General features: G+C 42.9%; 1 protein-coding gene across 1 annotated transcript in view; it reads right to left on the reverse strand.

The window, feature by feature from the left end:
* Kntc1 (kinetochore associated 1) overlaps nucleotides 1–12,826 on the reverse strand; it is a 68,580-nt gene that overhangs the window by 41,787 nt on the left and 13,967 nt on the right. The window contains exons 13-25 of the mRNA XM_051161491.1: nucleotides 12,204–12,247; nucleotides 12,029–12,094; nucleotides 11,864–11,939; nucleotides 10,314–10,439; nucleotides 10,135–10,224; nucleotides 8,315–8,368; nucleotides 7,361–7,422; nucleotides 5,266–5,377; nucleotides 3,338–3,481; nucleotides 2,535–2,591; nucleotides 2,342–2,443; nucleotides 1,090–1,209; nucleotides 847–990 (exon numbers count right to left, since the gene is read on the reverse strand). Coding sequence (XP_051017448.1) covers nucleotides 847–990; nucleotides 1,090–1,209; nucleotides 2,342–2,443; nucleotides 2,535–2,591; nucleotides 3,338–3,481; nucleotides 5,266–5,377; nucleotides 7,361–7,422; nucleotides 8,315–8,368; nucleotides 10,135–10,224; nucleotides 10,314–10,439; nucleotides 11,864–11,939; nucleotides 12,029–12,094; nucleotides 12,204–12,247 — 1,197 coding nt within the window. The remainder of the gene's footprint in view (nucleotides 1–846; nucleotides 991–1,089; nucleotides 1,210–2,341; nucleotides 2,444–2,534; nucleotides 2,592–3,337; nucleotides 3,482–5,265; nucleotides 5,378–7,360; nucleotides 7,423–8,314; nucleotides 8,369–10,134; nucleotides 10,225–10,313; nucleotides 10,440–11,863; nucleotides 11,940–12,028; nucleotides 12,095–12,203; nucleotides 12,248–12,826) is intronic.

A 12,826-nucleotide genomic window follows, 5' to 3' on the forward strand; every position in this document is an offset into this window, starting at 1 on the left:
AGTTACTAAAAATGTAGCCTGTGCTTTTATATGGCACAGAAAATTTAAAAAGAAGTATTCCTGAAGGGTCTAAAGATAATATTATTGGGCCAGGCATAGTGCAGATGCCTTTAATCCCAGCACTGGGAAAGGCAGGGCTGATTTCTGTGAATTTGAGGCCAGTCTGGTCTACATAGTAAGTTCCAGGACATCCAGAGCTATGTAGAGAGATCTAGTCTCAGAAAACCAAAACAAATATAACCAACCAAACAACAACAAAAAAGATCATTGCAATATTGTCCTGCTGATAAAACCAGCCAGGTTGGGGACGTGGCTCATAGACACAGCAAGCTTAGACTCTGGAGGCCTGATGCTTAGCACCTCTCCTGTCAAGTGTGTACAGAGCTACCCCTAAGACCCCCCAGGCGGTCCTTGGGAAAAGTCCTGTTCTCTTTTTCTTGTTGAGATGGGATCTCATAGTGTTGCCTAACTGGCTTTGACTTAGTGGGGCCTTAGTAACCTCCCACTTCAGCCTCCCCAACAGCTGGGGAGCTGACTGACGATTGATAACAGAATTAGCTTCAAAATGCCTCATAGCTGCTAGTGGGAAAGGCCCACATTCCTCCCAGGGTCGGGCATTTAAAGCGATGATGCACTGCAGATTTCAGATAGAAAAGTGGGGACTGCTGAGATGGCTCCACAGCTAAGGGCGCTTGCTTCCAGGCCTAATGACCGAGTTAGACGCCCAGGAGCCCTGCAGTGGAAGGAAGAACTAAGTCTTCCAAGTTGCTCTTGGCACCCACATGTCTGTGGGCACACAGTCACACAATAGGAAAGGAATCTTTACAAATTTAAAGATAATATTACCTCTATATAAAGCAAAAGAAGCTCTTCCTCTGGCAAATTCTGTTCCCGAATGTAAACCCTTACAAACTTGTCTAAGACGGAGGGGATCAGCTCTGGGGCCGAGACCCTGTCAAACATCCGGAACACTATGGTGGTTGTGTTTTCCTGGGTAAGAGACGGAGAGGACAGTGTAATGATGCAGTGTCTAAACACAACTGGGTACCGACAAAAACCGTAGCAGTGCTTGCGGGGCTGCAGCTTCACCTTCTCAAACTCAGAGAGGGCCAGTCTGCAGCTGTACTTCCTATGAAGGGTGATCAGCTCCCGCAGCTTGTGGACCAGTGTCCGTAACTGTTGGACTTCCTCTGTGTCTTGATACTCCTTCTGCAACAAAAGCATTAAAGAATATAAAACAAGCCGGGTGTGGTAGCGCATGCCTTTAATCTCAGCACCCGGGAAGCAGAGGCAGGGGATTGCTGTGAGTTCGAGGCCAGCCTGGTCTACAAAGTGAGTCCAGGACAGCCAAGGCTACACAGAGAAACCTGTCTCAAAAAAACAAAAACAAAAAACAAAAAACAACAACAACAAAAAAAAAGAAAAGTAGAAGTGGGTATGAAGAAATGGTTCAGTGCTTAAGAGCACTGGCTGCTCTTCCAGAAGACCTGGGTTCAGTCCCCAGCACCCACATGGCAGCTTACAACTGTCTATAACTCCAGTTCCAGGGCATGTGACATCCTCACAGAGACATACATGCAGGAAAAACACTATTCAGTGTACATTAAAAAAAAAAAAAAATCCTTTAAGGCCAGGTAGTAATATTGGCCTCCTTAAATCCCAGCACTCAGGAGGCAGAGGTAGGCAGATCTCTGAGTTCAAGGCCAGCCTGGTCTACAGAGTGAGTTCCAGGACAGCCAGGGCTACACAGAGAAATCCTGTCTTGAAAAAAACAAGCCAAAAAAACCAAAACCAAAAAGAAACTCAAGAAGCCAAATAAATGTAGGTGACCTCCAGAAAGAAACTGCTAACCTGGTGACCCCACACTAGCAGCGCTTTTTCAGTTGTGTGGTGCTAGGATGAAACCTGGAGCCTTGCTCATGCGTCACATGACAAACGCTGTCATGAGTCATTCCTACATCCCACTGCTACTTTTTCAGATGGACCGGAGGTCCCACATATTTTACATCAGAGCATGGTGCCCTGGTTCAAGTAAAAGAGGCAGATGTGACTGCTGCAGATCAATTCTCATGAATCACTTTTTTTTTTTCTTTTAGAGGATTCTGAAATTCCACTATTGCAGAAGAACTGTTATACAACTTAGAATGTCTATTGTTTTCATTTTTGCTGGATCAATGTGGAGACTACACTGAAACGGACAAAAGTTGTAATCGATACAAGAGAAAGGAAGAAAGGACTCTCCTTTCAGTGGACTGAAACAACATGCTTTTCTCTGCACAGGCAAACTCGTCGCCATGATGTGATGGACGATTTCATCATAAAATTCATCTCGATCTCATACCAAGGAAATCCAGTGCCAAGAGGATGTGAATCCAAATTTGTCTGTTTTTTCTGCTGTGAAGAACACCTCTGCCAACTGAAGTCCATTTTCTGGCCAGTTTGCCTTTTAAAATTATGAAAGACAGTTAAGAAATGAGGTTGAAGCTGCTGTGATGGTGCAGATGTCATTTTCATATTTGCTACACGGACATTACCTTGTCAGTTAACTCCAGGTTCCTGGATGCTTGTTCCAACCATTTTGCAAGAATGTTCTGAAACAGATACACCATTTAAAATGAAATTCTCAATAAATACTCATACACAAAAAAATTTCCATAATCAGTTTTTCTTTTAAAAATAAATTAAAGTATGCATGTGTAGGGGTGGGTAGAGAGGTTGGGGGCAGGACGAGGGTGGAGCATCAGGTCTCCGGGAGCTAGACCTGCAGGTGAGGCCCTTGATATGGGTGCTGGGAACTGAACCCAGGTCTTTTGGAGGATTACAATGTGCTCTTGATCACTGAGCCATCTCTCTTAAGCCTCTAATCATCTCGTAGAAGTTATTTATTGCTGGGCAGTGGTGGTGCATGTCTTTAATCCCAGCACTCGGGAGGCAGAGACAGGAGGATCTTTGTGAGTTTGAGGCCAGCCTGGTCTACAGAGTGAGTCCAGGCTAGCCAGACCCTGTCTCAAAAATCAAAAACAAAAGGAAGTTATTTATCTATCAGTTACACTGCTGGACTCCGATCCCAGGACCTCAGACAGGCCAGCATGCGAACAGTCAGTACCCCACCACCATCTCTGCATGTAGCCCATGCTGCGCTGGAACTTGCTATGAAGTTCAGGCTGGACTCACATTCCCAGCAACCCTTCTACGGTGCCCTCTCGAGTGCTGAGGTTTGACGTGCACACCACCGCATCCAGCGCTATCATCTTTTTAAAGGGCTTCCTCAGGAATCCAATGTGAAGCATTAAATGAAGTTAAGTCTATAAGAGTCGAAATACTGGAAGAAACTCACTTGTCCTTCGGGCACAACCCTCCTGACAAATGGGATCACGTCCTTTTTAAACCATGAACAAAGATTTTCCAAGGAGACTTGGGTAGAAATGGAGTTCAGCAAGTTCTCCAGCATTTTCACATCAAACTTGCTTTCAAAGTCAGCCTGAATTACAGAATCAGAAGTCAAGACTTGTCTGACAAAACTAAATTAACAACTCCCCCAAGGCAAAGACTTACTCGATCCTTGGGGAAAGCAGTGAGAGGGGAATAAATTAAAAAAAAAGAAAAAAGAAAATAAAGTGGGGAGTCACGATTCATTAAATACTGTATTAGTGCACACTAGACAATAAACATATAGAGGAACCAGAAGAGACTGTATCCTAAGGAAAATACAGTGTTTATTAGTACAAATACTAATAAAATGTGTTCATTAATGCCATAACACAATACTTTTTGAACCTAAATGTTATATGTCAACCTCAGCCAACAGAAGGGGATTTGTATAAACAGTCTATTTATCTGTAGATGAGATTGGGGTCTATATTTACTTATTCTGGCCTGAAACTCCTAGACTAAGCAATCCTCCTGCCTCAGCCTCCAGAGGAGCTGTGACTACAGGTATGTGCATGCCTCTATACACAGCTTTCAGAAAACACCTCTAATGAGTATTCCTTTACCACAATCCAGATAGTAGGAACATCCTCTCCACTATATCAACAGAAGCACAATATTAATAAAAATGTTATCTACTGGGTGATGGTGGCACACACCCAGCACTCGGGAGGTAGAGACAGGCAGATCTTTGAGTTCAAGGCCAGCCTGGTCTACAGAGTGAGTTCTAGAATAGCTAGGGCTACATACACAGAGAAAGTTTGTCTTGAAAAACAAAACAAAACCCGTTGCCTACTGAGGAAAGACTCAGAGCTAACTGGACTCTAAAGCTGGGGCGGGGATAATCTCCTCTGGGACAAGTCACATCCTATCACTCTAGAAACACTGCATCCAGTCACACTTGTCAGCCTGCTGGTTTCCAGTACTCAACCTCCCACTTCAGAAGTTAGAAAGTGTGGGAAGGATTGTAAGCTTTGTCCCAGGTGAAAGCAGTGCTGGTGGGGTTGCCCCTTGGAAACACCAGGAATACATTGCAATAGACTGGATGGCGCCATCCTGGGTTTGGAATTCAGAAAGCTGACAGGGACTCTGGCTGGGCTATTGTGTTTCTAATCGAACACTGAAGGGGGCGGGGATCCTGGCAATTACATGCCAGAGAGAGGCAGAGGAGAGAGGAGAAGGCTGCAGTTTTTGGAGCAGGATCACACATGGATTTGGGGAGAGACCAGCTTACAAGCCAGACCAGCATGGAGGCAGAGACACCTAGGGATCTGTCCCGTTGAACAGATACCGGAAGGTTTACTCTTGTTTCCCTTGAACCCTTTTCCTTACTGTATAGGACTGTTGGATTGTATAATAAAGTCTAATTGTTAAGAAACAGAGCCATTGGGCCCAGGGGTCCTGCTCAAACTATGGCACCAGCCAAGGACAATGCAGGCCATAAACTTCAAACCCCGACCCAGATCTAGCCAATGGACAGGACATTCTCCACAGTTGAGTGGAGAGTGGGGTATGACTTTCACACGAACTCTGGTGCCCCATATTTGACCATGTCCCCTGGAGGGGGAGACCTGGTGGCACTCAGAGGAAAGATAGCAGGCTACCAAGAGACTTGATACCCTATGAGCATATACAGGGGGAAGAAGTCCCCCTCAGGCACAGCCATAGGGGAGGGGAGTAAGGGGAAAATGGGAGGTTACAAGGGATGGGATAATCATTGAGATGTAACAAGAATAAATTAATAAAAAAAATTAAAATAAAAAATAAAAAATAAAAAGAAAGAAACAGAGCCAACAAGAAAGCAATCAAGAAATTAAAAAAGGCACAATATATTACCCGATGTCTAAGCCAGAGATACTGAGCACAAACAAAGTTTCCTTCTCTTAGCTGCAAAAAAATATCTTTGAGGTCATCTTCATTATTCAGGAATTCAATCCAAGAGCTGCCACTGAGAAACCAGAGGGAAGAGACCAGTTACGAGCGTTAAAAAATACTTTCCAGAGCCGGGCGTGGTGGCGCATGCCTTTAATCCCAGCACTCGGGAGGCAGAGGCAGGCGGATCGCTGTGAGTTCGAGGCCAGCCTGGTCTACAAAGTGAGTCCAGGATGGCCAAGGCTACACAGAGAAACCCTGTCTCGAAAAACAAAAACAACAACAAAAAAAACCTTTCCAACTAGGTATAATTATACATCTAACTCCCGTTTTGAAAATTTATGTATTTAGTAAGGGGAACCGATTCTTTCGCCTGCACCTTGTGGGTCTGAGGGGTTGAACTCAGGTGGTCACATTTGGTGGCAAGCCCCCTGACCATCCTGCTGGCCCAATTTCTTCTCTTCTCTCTTTTTTTTTTTTTTCCTACTTCCCTTTTTAAACTTTAATTTTACTTCATGTGTATGAGTGTTTTGTCTGCATATGTGTATGCACACCACTCATGTGTGTGGTTTCCTCAGAGGTCAGAGGAGGGAGTCTGATTCCCTGAAACTGGATTTATGAATTATTTTAAGCCACTATGTGGGTACTAAGAACCAAACGGGGGCCTCTACAAGAACAAATGTTCTTTTTCATGAAGCCATGTTTCCACCTTTGTGATAAAAATAAAGTAAAAACAGATCTAAAAATTCCAGTGTAAAGTAAGTCTCCTTTCCCAAATTCCTGTCGTCTTCAGTAACCACAGTGACTCTTTATGCAGGAACCCGGATCAGATAATCACAACATAAACCACAGCCTGGAGAGATGGCTCAGCAGTTACAAGCACTGGCTGCTCTTCCAGAGGACCTGGGTTCAATTCCAATCACCCATGTGGCAGCTCGCAACTGTCAGTAACTCCAGTTCCGAGGGATCTGATACCCTCACAGACATATATGCAGGTAAAAAAAACCCAATGCAGGTCAGGTGTGGTGGCGCACACCTTTAATCCCAGCACTCTGGAGGCAGAGGCAGGCAGATCACTGTAAATTTAAGGCCAGCCTGGTCTACAAAGCAAGTTCAGGACAGGCAAGGCTAACACTGAGAGACCCCATCTAAAAAAACAAAAACAAATACAAACAAACAAAAAACCCCAAAACAACCAAACAAACAAACAAAAAAAAAAAAAAAAAAAAAAAAAAAAAAAACCCAATGAATATAAAATGTGAAAATAAATAAAGAGCCAGGAAGTGGTGGTATGCGCCTTTAATCCCAGCACTCAGGAGGCAGAGGCAGGAGGATCTCTTTGAGCCTGATCTACAGGAGTTCCAGGACAGCCAGGGCTACACAGAGAGAAACTCTGGAAAAACAACAACAAAACAAAAGGATAGGCAGGAGAACTGAGCCAGCCTCAGCTACAGAGCAAGTTTCAGGCCAGCCCAAAGAACTTATTAAAAAAAAAAAAAAAAAAAAAAGGGATTTCTTATGTAAAACAAACAAAAAATCCCAATGAAACAAAACCTGAATGACAAGTCACTAAAGCATACTTAGCTCAAAATTAAGAGTCAAAGCAGAGCTAGCCTGGTGGGTTTTTTTGTAATACTTTTTACAGATTAGCAAAACACAAGAGTCTCCTGGAGAAGTGCGTGGGAAACAGGCACTCTCTAAGCCATCTACCAACAAACATTATTTGGAGGACAAATGTAGATATGTAGAAAGTTTGCCTTAGCAGCTGTGCTCCCAGAAACTGAACTCAAACAGACACAGTCACACACACACACCAAACATATAATGACTTAAGAGTCCATGCTTAACAGCAATGGGAGGCTCAGCCATTAGAAAGCACAGGTGAGGACTGCCAGCAGGACAGCATTGATGATGAGCTCTTAAGCTGGAGAGTTTCCTAGCATGTGAACACACTGGTTCCACCTTCCCTTGGATGCAAACTCACTCAAAGGAATACTATCTTTCTCATAGCCCAAACATTTAATTCACAACCTAAAAGTTAAAAGTAGAATGCACACACCTGAATTTCTCTGGTCCAAATGCTCCATAAAATGTAGTTAACTTTGCATGAGCCTTTAGCACCTGAAGAAAAAAAAAACAATTTGACAATTGTAATAATGTATGTGGGCTGTTATGATGGCTCATCAGGTGAAAGCACTTGCCATGCAAGCCTGGTCAATCCTTGGAGCCCACTTAAATGTAGGAAAACTGATGGCACAATGTTGACCTCTGACCTTCACACGCATGCCATGGCACTTGCATCCATGCAAATACACACACAAACTAATGATACTGAAGTTAAAAAAAAAGTTTCATATTTGGCTTAATTCGCATCCACACAGCTTTCATTATTTTACATGTCACACACAAAATAATGAAAACATTTCTAGTCAGATTTTATTATAAAGGAAAATGCATAGTAAGTGAAGGTTTTCTCACCTAATCATTTATATTTAAGGCAAAAATTAGCTGAATTATAGCAAATTTTATTTTGAGAATGTAATTATTTTTAACATCCATTTGCTGTGTGTGTGGAGGCAGAGGTGGGTGCATGTGTCACAAAAAACACACAGTGGGCAGGGAACAATCTGTAGGAGTTGGTTCTGTTCTAGTGTGTGTGTCCCAAGGACTGAACTTGGGTCTTCAAGCTTAGCACAAGCACCCTGGCCCACTGAGCCATCTTGCCTGCCCTATTTTGGGAATTGAAATGCACGCATGCTTGTTGTATGCATGGCCATCCTCATCATTGGGGTCCAGTTACTGAGCGTTTGTCAGCTACCAGGTACTAGATAAAAAAGCTTTACAGTGATTGGTTGCTTTGACTCCAAAACAACCACAGGATCAACACACCCTGGAGTCCCATTTTGTTGATATTCAGGAAGCTGGGGTATTAAACAGTCACTTAATATCAACCTGCCTTGAAAGAAAAACAGCAACATCATCCCCAACTTAACTACCGATGCAATGTCATTACCTCCAGGAAGCCATCAGAACAGGCAGGCAGGGTTTTGTCTTCTTTCTTCATGAACTAAGCATAACCGGTGACAGACAAAAAAGGTCATATTAGGACAGAAATGTGCTGGGAATGGACATGGTCAAATACACTGTATATAAGTTCAAAAACAAAAAGACGAGCTAGGCATGGTGGCTTACGCCTGTAATCCTAGCACTTGGGGAGCCAGGAGCAAGTGGATTTCTGTGAGTTCAAGGCCAGCCTGGTCTATACAAGGAGTACTAGGCTAGCCAACTCTAGTGAGATCCTGTCTCAAATTAAATAAAATAGATATTGCTAAAAATAGTGCATATATCTGTGACTTTGAGCCCATCCTGGTCTACAGAACAAGTTCCAAGACAGCCAGTCCCAAAACCTGCACAGAAAACAAACAAACAAGCAAACAAAAACAAAGGAAGAAAGAAAGAAGGAAAGGGAGCCAGGTGTGGTGACACACACCTTTAACCCCAGCACTCACGAGGCTGAGGCAGAGGCAGGCAAATCTCTGTGAGTTCAAGGCCAGCCTGGTCTACAGAAAGTTCTAGGACAGCCATGGCTATTACACAGAGAAACCCTGTCTGGAAAACCCAAAAAGAAAACAAACAAACAAACAAACAAAAAACAGTGGCTATGAAAACTGCCCAAGCCAGGCAGTGGTGACACATACTTTAATCCCAGCACTCCTGAGGCAAAGGCAGGTGGATCTGAGTTTGAGGCTAGTTAGGTCTGCAGAGTGAGTTCTAGGATAACCAGGGCTATACAGCAAAACACTCTCTCTCTCACTCTCTCTCTCTCTCTCTCTCTCTCTCTCTCTCTCACACACACACACACACAAACACACACAGAAGCTGGTCTTCCAGAGGACCCAAGTTCAAGTCCCAGCACCCACATGGGGGCTCAAAACCATCTGCAATTCAGGTTCCAGAGATGTGACATCCTTGTCTGGCCCATGTGGGAACTGCATGCACAGGCGCACATACACAGCTATATACACATCTTTAATTCAAGCACTCAGGAGGCAGACGTAGCCAGATCTCCGTGAATTCAAGGTCAGGTTGGTCTACAGGGTGAGTCCAGGACAGCCAAGGATACAACATAAAGAAACCTTACTCAAAAAATCTAAACAGAAAAACAAGAAGTATCCAGATATTGCACACCAAGTAAAAAAAAGGAAATAAATTAATAGTTATCAGGAGAGAAGGGGTCAGAAAAGAAACCATGCAGGTCTCATTCTAGAATAGCTGTGCTGACTGATGAAAAAATTCAGTGAGTACAGTAACAACCCTAAACTTGAGATGGGTACACCATGTCTTATGTAAACTGTCTCAAAACTGGCGCATGCCTTTAATCCAAGCACTTGGGAAGCAAAGGCAGGTGGATCTCTGTGAATTTGAGGCCAGCCTGGCCTACAATGTTTATCTAGGACAGCCAGGGCTACAAAGAGAATCCCTGCCTCAAAAACAAAAAAAAACAAAAACAAAAGACATTTTAAGAAAAAAACAAAAAAAACCTCAAAAACAAAAACAAGAACAAAAAATATACTTAAAAAAAAAAAAAAGAAAATATACTTAAGCTGATAGAATTATCATGAATGAGCTGGGCATAGTGGTTGCACACCTTTAATACCACCACTTACTAGGCAGACACAGGTGGATCTCTGTGATTTCGAGGACAGACAGGGCTACACACAGAGAAACCCTGATTCGAAAAAAACAAACAAAGAAAATATACATATATATTTATTTATAAAAGAATTATCATGAGTGATTAAAGCAAATTTTTCCAAAAGAAAAACACCTTACCCTGGTTTTGGCATAACTGAGCATTTCCTGTGTGGTTTCATAGGTTATCCACTGGGCCTTGAGGCAAAAATTCACCACGAAGTCATCGTCCTATTTCAAAAATACCAGGCAAAAGCCAGTTAATAATATTGAATAGCACATCAGCCCCAAAATCCCAGATGATGACTGGGAAAGCTCACCTGGATTTTGCATAGATTTTCTTTGGCTTCATCTACCACTTGCTGCCATTTGGCTTGCTCACTGTTGTCCGAGGAAACCAACGCCAATTTCTCCAATATGTCATTCGCTTTGACCTTGTAAACAAGCTATAACACAAACAGGCTACATCCAGTGCCATGAAGCATAGTATCTGAGCATTATGTTGCTTGGCAAGCTAAGGAAAACAAATGCCAGAGAAAAGGAGCATTCTCTTGTGGCTCAGGACTTGGGAGGCAAAGACAGGGCATCTCTGTCTATAGAAAAAGCTCCAGGTTGGGCTGGAGAGATGGCTCAGAGGTTAAGAGCACTGGCTGCTCTTCCAGAGGTCCTGAGTTCAATTCCCAGCAACCACATGGTGGCTCACTACCATCTATAATGTGATCTAATGTCCTCTTCTGGCATGCAAGGTGTTCATGTAGATGGAGCACTGTATACATAATAAATAAAATAAAATCGTTAAAAAGAAAAAGAAAAAAAAAAAAAGAAAAAGCTCCAGGCCAGCCAGGGCTGGATAGTAAAACCTTCTCTCAAAATAAATAAATAGAAGGAAGGAAGGAAAGAGAAAGAAAAAAGGCCACTCTTACTCATTTGGAAATAAACCCAGATTATCAGGGATTATAAAGGCCATTTTAAAAAATTGAATCCTTAATAAACACGTGGAGAAATGTTCAAAGAGCTTTATTCAAGCTAAGACATGCATCCAATCTAACTAACTGCCCAGTGAAGGGTAAGTAAACCAGCAAAAAATAATCTATACACAACTTAAGATTAATGAGCCTTAGAGAAGAAGCCATTTTTGTCACTGACAACAACATGGACCAACCTGTAGGATGTCATGCTGAGTGACACAAGCCAGCCACAGAGGGAAGACGTAGGTGCTCAGAGATGCACACAGCCCACGCCAACAGAACTCACAGGAGCAAGGCAGAGATGCCGCTTACAGGTGGAGGGGTTAGAGGGAGCAGAGGAGGGCATTTATCCAAGGGAGGAGACTTCAGTGAGCAGAGGCAGAGTAGGTTTCAGAGACCTACTAAGCATGAGATAATGAGCATTAAAAATGTGTAGTTCATATTGCTACAAGAATAGTTGCTATTTTTATCACCATTTTTTGTTTTGATATAGTCTCTTCAGTGATCTTTCTCCAGCTCACTATGTCAACCAGGTTGGCCCAAAACTGACAAAGACCTGTCTAACTCTGCCTCTCCCAGTGCTGATATTAAAAGCTTGTGCCACAGGGCCCTGGGCCTATTCAGTGCCTCTGGAATTGGAGTTACAGATGATTGTTAGCCACCATGTGTGTGCTGGGATTTGAATCCTGGCCCTCTGCAAGAACAAGTTCTCTTAACTGCTGAGCCATCTCTCCAGCCCCTAGACCTCTTGTTTTAATTAATTCAAATAAGAATTTGGTGGAAAAGACCCAGATGCACACCAGATCATGCCAGGCGCCCGTGTTTCATCCTTCTGCAACTTCTCAGCCTCTAGCACGCTAAGAAACGGCTGCCTAGGAACAACTGAACAAATGGACACTTACCTCAGTATCCAGTCCAAACTGAATGGCAAAGCTCTCCGCTTCAGCAAATCTATGCTTGTGAAGTAACCGGCTCAGTCTAAAGAGTTGGAGAAGAAATGTCACCAGATAGCTTAAGTTTCCCACTGAAGGGTAAGTAAGGCTTTTAAAAAAAAATAGAGAAGTTACCTGTTTTCTGGTAACACCTCTGTAAGGTACCTAAGCACTAAATCAGACACGGAGTCTTCAGATAGGCTGGGGGAAAAAAAATCAGAGTGAGTGCTCCTGCCGGGCAGTATTCATGATTAAATTCTAATTGAGCTGCTATGTAATGAATTATCTGATAAAACAAAGCATGACCTACTCAGGATCACTTTTATGAATTCCTTCCAGAAGATATATAGTATCCTACAAAAATAACAAAACATGATTAGAATGCAAGTATCAAAGCCACCCAGGCACGTTATAGTTATTACAATAAACAAATGGTTCAGGCAACAGCTATCTACCGGTGGACTCTTAAAGTCACCAGGGAACAATTGAGGAAAAGATTTTCTCCTGGTCTGGAAGACAAGCCACAGAAACTTGCTAATGAGAACAGTAGGTCTGATCACAGAGAGACCTGGAGGGGCTGTCTTAAGTGACAGTACATGATGTCACCATCACAGGACAAGCAGGTAGGATAAGCACCTCAACTTGCTGCATGTGGGACACGTGATCCATGTAGCTTTTTGAAAAAAAAAAAAAAACCACACAAAAAACAAAAAAACCAACCAAACAAACTTACAATAACTGAATCAGAATGGAAAAAGCAGACAAATCCACAGAGGCATATCCTACAATAAGCTGGAGACTCTGTAAAACTGTTTTTCTGTTTTTTGTTTTGTTTTGTTGGTTTTTTGAGACAGGGTTTCTCTTGTAGTCCTGGACTCACTTTGTAGACCAGGCTGTCCTGGAACTCAGAGATCTGCCTGCTTCTGCCTCCCG

The sequence above is a fragment of the Acomys russatus genome, chromosome 19 (genome assembly GCF_903995435.1).
Source record: "Acomys russatus chromosome 19, mAcoRus1.1, whole genome shotgun sequence".
Lineage (NCBI taxonomy): Eukaryota > Metazoa > Chordata > Mammalia > Rodentia > Muridae > Acomys > Acomys russatus.